This window comes from Nicotiana tabacum, chromosome 19, assembly GCF_000715075.1.
Source record: "Nicotiana tabacum cultivar K326 chromosome 19, ASM71507v2, whole genome shotgun sequence".
In the NCBI taxonomy this organism is placed as follows: Eukaryota; Viridiplantae; Streptophyta; class Magnoliopsida; order Solanales; family Solanaceae; genus Nicotiana; species Nicotiana tabacum.
The window spans coordinates 20,829,074-20,838,288 of NC_134098.1; the positions used below are offsets into that span (position 1 = coordinate 20,829,074).

The window sequence follows — 9,215 nt, forward strand, 5'->3', positions numbered from 1 at the left end:
GTTTAATTTGTAGAGTTCAGATAATCGAGAGAGGAATCTTGACTTTGCGATTAAAATAATCATTGAGTGAATTCGCGAGAATCATTAGAACATTAGAAGTGAATATAAACAATGTTAGATCCTGAATCACTATTGTGCACATATCCTTTCATGACCTTTATTTTTCATATTGATAACAATCCGTCCTAGCTCAATTTTCTAGTCTTCTGTGGTCGATCTCAGTAGTTTACAATTTTGGTTTGTTACTCGTAGATTTTAACCACGTCAATTCAAAGTGTTCAATTATTCTGAATATCTGAATAACGACAATCCATAAATTTATAGAGCACTATTGAAACTAATCTTTATGAATATGATACGTAAACTATATTATTTTTGACTAGCGAGCATTTAATTTATGCAATGGGTTAGCTCGTCATAAATGTAGTACTTATTTGGTTTGTTTTAACTTCTCTTTGTTCTTTTGAGGGAATAGTTGAGGAGATCTTAGCTGGTGTCGTGTAGTTTCTTTGGTTTGCCATTAACAAAAATAATCCCAACACAAAAATCTAAATTAGTAATACTATGTTTGGTTGGTTATTTAATAAAAAAATGATTTAACATAATATTTAGTTGGCTTTATTAAACTCCATATTTTCAACAGCCTGCATAAGTCATACAAGAATATTTATATATTTTATATATAAATGTGAAGTAAAAATATTAGTATCAGACAACAAATCCAATATTTTTACTATTATTCACAACACAGCAACCCATAAATTATTAATTACTGTATATATATAATATTGGCTAATAAATATAGGTTTTGATATAATTATGTATTATAAGAATTAACACTGCTACAAGTAGAGTGATAAGGTATAAAAAGATTGAAAAAGTTGAGAAAGAGAGCGAAAATCTGGAGTGCATTTAATATTTTCAATTAAACTTTATTTTATTGGTGTTGGCCATTGGGTACTCCACTTTTCTTGCCTCCATCTTCTCCGTTCTGGCCCGACCCGGCGCGCGAATACTAACAACCCCTTTGCACTTAAGAATTTTTTTATTTTTTTTGAATTTTTTTTATTTTTTTCAAAATTAATGTTTGACCATAAAATTTTTTATTTTTACTTGAAGATGAGTTCTGCAAGATTTAAAAAATTTAAAAAACTTTAAAAATCTGTTTTTCAAAATTTTCACTAAGATCACTCACAAAAATAAAAAAACAACCCAAAATTTTATTAATGTTCAAATAAAACTCTAATTTTAAAATACAATTTTTACTTAAAAAATTTCACTTTTTTAATATTTTACAATTCTTATGTCCAAACGCCCACTAACATTTCTCAATTTTCACGTTTGGTAACCATTTTCTCTTTTTTTTCCCTCTCTCTTTCTGCTTTTACTTTTTGGCTTAGGTTTTGTTTTTAATTCTTTTTGAGTATTTCACCGAGTGGGGGAGGAAGGGAGGAAGGGTTTGGGGAGGTTTAAAGAATTTTGGAAAAAGGGTGCCGATATACTTTCTCCTTTCTGCCTATTAGCATCCGCCCCTGCCCTCATATTTTACTATATAAAGCCGCCATTGCTTCTTCACACCCCTCTCATTCTCTCATCCATTCTCTTCTTCCCTCATTCATACTTTCTCTCTGTCTCTCTTTAGTGTTATTCGCTTCATGCTTTTTGCACCTCCTTGTTTCTCTCTTACATGAAAAACAACGCCTTTTAGTGGATAAGGTTGGTTGTATTAATTCATACTACTGTTTGTTAATTTGGGGAAAAAGATTCCTGGGATAACTCTTTTCTTAGACTCTTCTTAGTAGGTAAAGTTTTTTCCCCTTCCCACATCTTGCCTTGTTTATTTGGCCACCCCACACACAATGTTTATATCGCCATTTAGAGCAAACATTTGCTTTTTGCTGTATATCTTTTTGTGCAAAAATTTCTAATGAGTCCTTTTTTTTTCCTTGTGTACCTGAAGAAGTAAAGCAGAGATCATGAAGTACGTGTTGGTTACAGGTGGAGTTGTTAGCGGGCTCGGAAAAGGAGTCACTGCAAGCAGTATTGGTCTTATTCTTAAGGCCTGCGGTCTTCGTGTTACTTCCATTAAGATTGGTCTCTGCAAGCTCATTTTCTCTTAATTCTTGCCTATTTCTTCTCCTCTCTTGTTTTGTAAATCAAGAATGCGCGAAAGAAAGGATATTTAAAGTTTCCTTGCTATTCGTTTCCATGGGCGGGCATAGTGTAGTCTCAGTGGATTTGGCCAAACTCACTGCTTTTTGCTCGAACTCTTGTACATATTTAAAATAATTCTTTTAAAAATTGAAAGTCGTCCTGAACCAAGGTTGTTCCATTTGTCCCATTTGTGTAAACTATGAGGTCTCGGGTATGCGTAAGGTCGCTCAGATACCAACGCTGTAAAAACAAAATGAGAGCTGGACACAATGACTCTAAATCTTTGATTGTCTTTGATAGTTTCTCTGGTCAATCTCTTATCTAGTATCTCGACTTTATGAAAGTTGTATTATAGAAGAATATGCTGTGTCCTCTATACAGATTTGCAAAGGGATAGTATAACCTTTTCACTTTTTTGGAAGGAAAAAGGTTTTTTCCTTTTACTTTTTGCTGTTCCAATAAATCTCTTAGTCAATTGAACTGTTGTCTCTGCCGATAAGACACCGGAAAACTTTAAACATGGAGTGAATTTCTTTGATCAAAACTTGCGAAGAAAGAACTTGAAGTTGGTGTTTGTTAAAAAAAATTGGAAAAAAAAAAAAGAAAAGTGCAAAAATTGTTTTTTAAGTCAACTTACAGATAACTTTATCTTTTTCAAAAAAGAAACAAATTAGAACAATTTCAAGAAGCATTCTTTCTTTAAGCAGGTAAAGTTTTCTGTTTTTTTCTTTTTCTTTTTATTGTTAGTAGTGCTGTAGTTCCTATGTTTCTCTCTCGAGTTTGGTGAAACTTTGGTTCTCACGAAAATGGATCCTCCTTTTTTTCCTTTTGGTTTTTGGCTTTTTTTTTTTGTTAATGTACAGTTTACTTTATGTGATGTTGTAGTCCATTGAGGTGGAAGAATTGTATATATATTGTCTTACTTACTATTCATTTCTCTTCCTTTTTCATGTTCAGATCCTTATTTGAACACTGATGCTGGCACAATGTCTCCTTTCGAGCATGGAGAAGTATATGTCTTGGATGATGGTGGAGAGGTTAGCTATGAATCCCTCGTGTATAGTACTCCCTCCGTCTCATAAACATTTTATGCGGGAACACAGAGTTTAAGAAAAAGAAAAATACTTTTTTGTAACTTGAACTCTTACACCGTTCATAAATATTTTATATTGAAAAGTTTAAAATTAAATTGATTCTAATAAATTGGCCCAACTTTTAAAATAACTTATTTTAAAAAGTAATTTTGGCGAGAACCAATTTATTTTTGACTAATTAATTTGAAAAATACCTTTAAACAATAATTAGTGTTTGACTAAACTTTTAAGTATTTTTACATCTTTCTTAAAAGTACTTTTGGGGAATTTTTTTTTCTCCTCTAAAACTGTTTCTACTTTATTTCAAAAGCACTTTAATTTTTTTGTTTTAAACGGCTCGCCAAACACCTTTAATTTTTTAAAAAAATACCTTTGGCGCAAAAAAGCTTGTCCAACGCTATAAATAAAGAAAGTTGAAATTTTTTGGGATAAACTAAAAAGTAAAATAAGCTGCATAAAATGAGACAGAGGTAGTATAATTTTTGGTTTCTCTTTTTTGTTTAAGTATCGAGATGGTGAGCAGATTCCTTGTATTATTTTTGACTCTCAAGATTTAAACTAAAACATGTTACTTTGTTAGCTGATTGTTGATCAATGCTTTGGTTTCTGTTAGACTATTGCTGGTTAAAGCGCAAAACTTTAAAAAGTTAAAAATTTGGTCTACATTTCTGCTTTTCATTATTTCCTGTTTTTCGTGTATAATTTAAAGTTTTTAGATTGTTCCTTTAATTTCAGCAAAGATAAAGTGCAAACTGTTTGTCTGTGTATCACTAATATCAATATTTCTTCTTTTCTTGTAGGTGGACCTGGACCTAGGAAACTACGAGCGTTTTTTAGACATTAAGTTAACCCGCGACAACAATATAACTACTGGCAAAATATACCAGGCACGTCCTCTGAAAATTCCCTATCAGATTATTGTTATATGCTTGGTGAAACTCAAAGGTTATAGTGGAAAATTTTAACTGAGAAAGTGCTTTGTTATTTTTGGTTTTGCAGTCTGTTATTGACAAGGAGAGAAGAGGAGATTATTTGGGAAAGACTGTTCAGGTTTACCACCTTTCCAGAGAATTACATAGAGTCATTTCTTTCAATATTTATGCTCTTACAGTCTGTCACTTGTTTAGGTTGTCCCTCACATTACAGATGCCATTCAAGAGTGGATTGAACGTGTTGCGGTCATACCAGTTGATGGCAAGGAGGGTCCACCAGATGTTTGTGTCATAGAACTGGGTGGCACAATAGGTATACTTGACTGATTTTTCACATGAGCAGGATAAGTTGTCAAATGATGTGTGTTTTCCTAAAAGTAATTTATCCCTTAATGCAGGAGATATTGAATCAATGCCATTTATCGAAGCATTAGGACAATTTTCGTATCGTGTGGGTAAGGTTTACATGTATAAACTTGAATTCTTGACAACCAAATGATATAACTGTCATTTGTGCTCTATGATTTGCAAATCTTGAGCTCAGTACCTTTTAAATTTAAGTGCAACTAACATTTTTTCAACAACTTTTGCTTGTTAGGTGCTGGTAATTTTTGCTTGATACATGTCAGCCTTGTGCCTGTCTTGAGTGTAGTTGGTGAGCAGGTAACATACAATAAATTTATTTTTTGGTCATGTGGATGGATATCTTATATCAAAGTAATCACTCAGATTGATTACTTTGTCATTTTTTAAATTCAGAAAACAAAACCTACTCAGCACAGTGTTAGAGGTTTGAGAAGCCTGGGATTGACTCCCAACATTTTAGCATGCCGGAGCACAACGGTCTCTCTCTCTTTCTCTCTCCCCCCCCTCTATTGTCCACATATCTCTACGTTTATCAAGTTCAGATTTTGAAGTTGGTTCTTTATTCAGGAACTTGATGAGAATGTTAAGGATAAAATTTCCCGCTTTTGCCATGTTCTGGTATTATGACTAAATGATCTTTATTTTTATACAGTTAATCTTGTTTAGGCCATCAACTCTCAAAATTCCTAGTGCTCAGGTTCTATATTCCTTGCAATGCAGGTAGATAACATTATTACTCTTTATGACGTCTCAAACATTTGGCGCATTCCTTTGCTTTTAAGAGTGAGTGATATTGGCACACTTTTATTTCTTGTATTTCTGTGTAACATCCTCACTGTAAGCTTTAAAGGAATCATTTTGTATATTTAGGATCAAAAGGCACATGAAGCAATTCTAAGAGTCCTGAACCTTAAAGGGTATGTCTGATAACTGTCAACTGCTTTCTGTTTCCAGTTATGTACATTGATTGATGACAAGGAGTATTCGATCCCCATTTTCACGCGTCGTGATTTTGTGCTGTTTCTTGTATGGTAATGAATTTATTATGTCACTTTCAGCGTTGCACGAGAGCCTGCCTTGGGAGAATGGACATCTCGGGCCGAACTCTGTGACAAACTGCATGAGCCTGTACGTTCTATGAAATATGTACTCTTTTTTCCTTTTCGGAATTAGTCTCTCAGCTTGCATCACATCTTCCAGAACTGTTTCATCTGAATTTACAGGTGAGGGTGGCCATGGTAGGAAAGTACACAGGGCTTTCAGATGCTTACCTCTCTGTACTGAAGGTGATTATACTCTGACCTGTTATCCAGTTAAATATATAGAGGAGCTTCTCTTGTTTGTATTTGCAGTTCCACCTTCTCATGTAATTGTTAGTTGTTTGATATAGTTAACATTTGAAGAAGTGATCAGCATGCATAACAGTTTTTACCAATGACGTATAATTAAGCAATAGATTTCTCTACTAGATTTGGAGAATTTGTCGATGCTCCATGTCATTTTGAGCCCCCTTTTCTGTTTAACCTAATTTATTTTCATCTCTATTTTTTACCCTAATATAGTTAGGAACTATCTGTTGATATATTTTTTTCCTCTCTATTTTCAATATCTAAAACTTTGTGAGTTATTTTTAGGCTCTTGTGCATGCCTCTGTACCTTGCCACAGGAAACTTTGTATAGATTGGATTGCAGCCAGTGACCTTGAGTGTGAAACTGCCAGAGAGGTATTTGTTTTCCACTATGTTCACTTGCTTACATATCTTGCTTTTCTAAATCTGACTGATATTTATACTTGCAGAATCTCGAGAATTATAGAAATGCTTGGAAGTTGTTGAAGGTTTGTGTGGTTTTACTCTGCAACATCATGTTGGCCAAATTCAGCTCTTTTATATCCCTGCTTTATCTTGTATTCTATTGTTTCTGACTTGTTGGACAAGTCTTCACCTTGCAGGGGGCAGATGCTATCCTAGTTCCCGGAGGATTTGGTGACAGAGGTGTGGAGGGTAAAATCCTTGCTGCTAGATATGCCCGTGAAAACAGGATTCCTTTCCTTGGCATATGTCTAGGAATGCAAATTGCTGTTATTGAGTTTGCTCGATCCATTCTTGGATTGCTAGATGCAAACAGTACAGAATTTGATCCCAACACTCAGAATCCTTGTGTTATTTTTATGCCGGAGGTTAAGATTACTTTCCCTTTATCGCCTTTGTCCCTCATGATTGTCCTGTGTTTGTAGTTTTGTTTTAGTAGTACACAGTTCTAATTTGTTTGCCATGATCACAGGGTTCAAAAACTCATATGGGTGGTACCATGCGTCTTGGATCTAGGAGAACATATTTTCAAGTTGCCGATTGTAAATCTGCAAAATTGTAAGTGCTTCCTTCTCTCCATCCTCATTCGATAGGATGATGAGCAGAACTGTAAAGTAACATAATGAGGAAATTCTAGATACACAACTATTTAAGATGATTTAGTCGGTACAAATGCAAGATAGATAGCACCACAAAGAATCCCTTAACATACTGATGTTTGTGACTATTTCATTGCTGGTATCAAATTTATGTTGTCTTCTAGTTGTGACAGAGTTATTGGTCATTTGTATTTGCGGTTGGTCGAAAATCAACAAAAGTTGGGTATTTATATTGAGCTAGGAGGAAATTTGAAGCCTTTGAGCTGACAGCTCAAATTAATCGTCTCATATCCAGCCTTATATTTCCAAAAGCGTCAGATGTTTAAATTTCATTATTTTAGCGATGTGCCTTTAAGAGGCTGAATGGCAATCCCATTGTCCGTGTCAAGTTTACATAATGTAATACTTTTTTCCTTTCCTTTTCTCATAGTGTTTTCAACAAATCAACCTAGTTTGTACATGATTTACCTATTGCTATCTCCAACTGAATAAGCTTATGTGTTGTGTCAGATATGGCAACCAGAGCTTTGTAGATGAAAGGCATCGACACAGATATGAGGTACACACTTTTTTGCAAGGACTTCGAGAATTACATGTGGACCACACTCTTATGTGGACTTTACGACTAAAGAGCTTGTCTCATGCTCTCTTAGGTGAATCCTGATATGGTGCAGCAATTTGAAAATGCTGGTCTTTCTTTCACTGGCAAAGATGAAAGTGGCCGCCGTATGGAGGTTAACATCTTAAACCATTAAATTAAGCAATCGTGCTAGTTAGTTATATGTTGCTGTGGTTGGTTGATCTTATGTGACGCTTTCCTCTGCAGATTGTTGAGCTGCCGAATCATCCTTACTTTGTTGGAGTACAATTTCATCCAGAATTTAAATCAAGGCCAGGAAAACCTTCTGCCCTTTTCTTAGGTATTTCTCCCGTTTAAGATATCTGGGGACAAGGAGCCAAATAAATGAATTCTTTTTATGAATTTGGACTCTGGGCTTATAGATATGCCCGGCGTTTCATGTTATTTTCATGAGGTTGTGTTAGTCCTTCTAGACTTTTGTTTTTGTTTTCCTAAACAGGGCTTATAGCCGCAGCAACTGGGCAGCTCGAAACTTTCTTGAAGAAGGGTGTTCCCAAGACATGGGGATTGAGCAATGGTACGTCAGGACTAAAATCGCATCGATATGTCAATGGGTCAAAGCTGGCTAATGGATCGTTAGATGGCATTTATAGCAAGGGGAATGGTATACATGTCTAAAGGGAACAGTAACAAGTACGTCGTGGGCACTTGGCCCTAGGTTGCTGATTAATCAATTTTGCTACTGCATTTCTTCTATTTGGTATATATAGCCATACGAGAGCAGTAGGGTTTTTACAGCTTCTCTAATTAACGTTATATAGGGTAGAGCTGGATTCCGGTCTTTTATTCGGAACACCCTGTTGTAGCTGCAGCACACTGGCGCGGAAACGGGACGGCCAATGCTATTACGATCAAATCTCTGTCTTTGTTATTTCATATGGGATGTAAATTAGAGTGCTAGAAAAGATTGGAGACTGGTTGGTCCAGTTTATATTTAGCTATGGAGGTTGTGTAGTATGAAGTGATTAAGCTGCACATGGAACGTACCAGGAAGCTGAATGAAACTTGCGACTGTAAACCAGCAAAATAGCTTACTATTAAAGCCGGCTAAATAGAATGTGCTTCGTTTATTTGGTTTCTTTTAACTTTTCGAGGAAGGATTTGTATTTGGACTCCTTAGTTTTTGGTCCTCTAGCCTTCAAATTTGTAATGCATTAATGTCCTCCACTTTGCTGCAAACATCGTGTACTTCACTTCGGATTATCGAATTTCTCATAATTTTAGCTAAAATTTTGCATCAATACCAGTTAGCCTTGTTTGTGATTGAGATATATTTCCACCATTCACTTTTACTTGTTCACTATATTAAAAATTTATTCACTTGTACTAGTCAATTTTAGCAAATCAAGAGAAGACTATATATTTTTTTTCATTCATATTTTACCCTTATAATTAATTGCTCATTTCATAAATTATTTCCTAAGACTTCTCAAAATATTATCAATATTATGGGTACTATGGTTAAATATGTATTTTATTTATTATTTCTTAAGGAGTGTGCAAAGTTTATAGTGAACAAGTAAAAGTAAACGGAAAGAATAATTATTAGGGTTTAACTTTTATATATAGATAGTAAAGAATTTTTATGCTATTAGGTCGTCATTTATGTTAGTGACTTA

At 34.6% G+C, this 9,215-nt stretch overlaps 1 protein-coding gene across 4 annotated transcripts; it reads left to right on the plus strand.

Annotated features, from left to right (window-relative positions):
• Window positions 1-1,437: 1,437 nt before the first annotated feature.
• On the plus strand, window positions 1,438-8,837 carry LOC107790774 (CTP synthase-like). Of its 4 annotated transcripts, XM_016612742.2 has the most exons (23): window positions 1,439-1,802; window positions 1,961-2,094; window positions 3,112-3,191; window positions 4,049-4,135; window positions 4,248-4,298; window positions 4,376-4,493; window positions 4,579-4,635; window positions 4,779-4,843; window positions 4,940-5,023; window positions 5,114-5,164; window positions 5,267-5,329; window positions 5,417-5,463; window positions 5,605-5,674; window positions 5,770-5,832; window positions 6,181-6,270; window positions 6,345-6,383; window positions 6,498-6,725; window positions 6,830-6,915; window positions 7,467-7,515; window positions 7,610-7,690; window positions 7,783-7,876; window positions 8,036-8,229; window positions 8,358-8,837. In XM_016612742.2, the coding sequence occupies exons 2-22, from the start codon at window positions 1,977-1,979 to the stop codon at window positions 8,212-8,214; spliced, it is 1,800 nt and encodes a 599-aa protein (XP_016468228.1). In that variant the 5' UTR covers window positions 1,439-1,802; window positions 1,961-1,976; the 3' UTR covers window positions 8,215-8,229; window positions 8,358-8,837.
• Window positions 8,838-9,215: the final 378 nt, after the last annotated feature.

Coding starts and splice junctions, on each gene's coding strand:
- LOC107790774 (XM_016612736.2), top strand. CDS start 1,977: ATGAAGTACGTGTTGGTTACAGGTGGAGTTGTTAGCGGGCTCGGAAAA. Junction 6,726..6,829: donor GTGTTATTTTTATGCCGGAG/GTTAAGATTACT, acceptor CCATGATCACAG/GGTTCAAAAACTCATATGGG. Junction 7,877..8,035: donor ACCTTCTGCCCTTTTCTTAG/GTATTTCTCCCG, acceptor TTTCCTAAACAG/GGCTTATAGCCGCAGCAACT.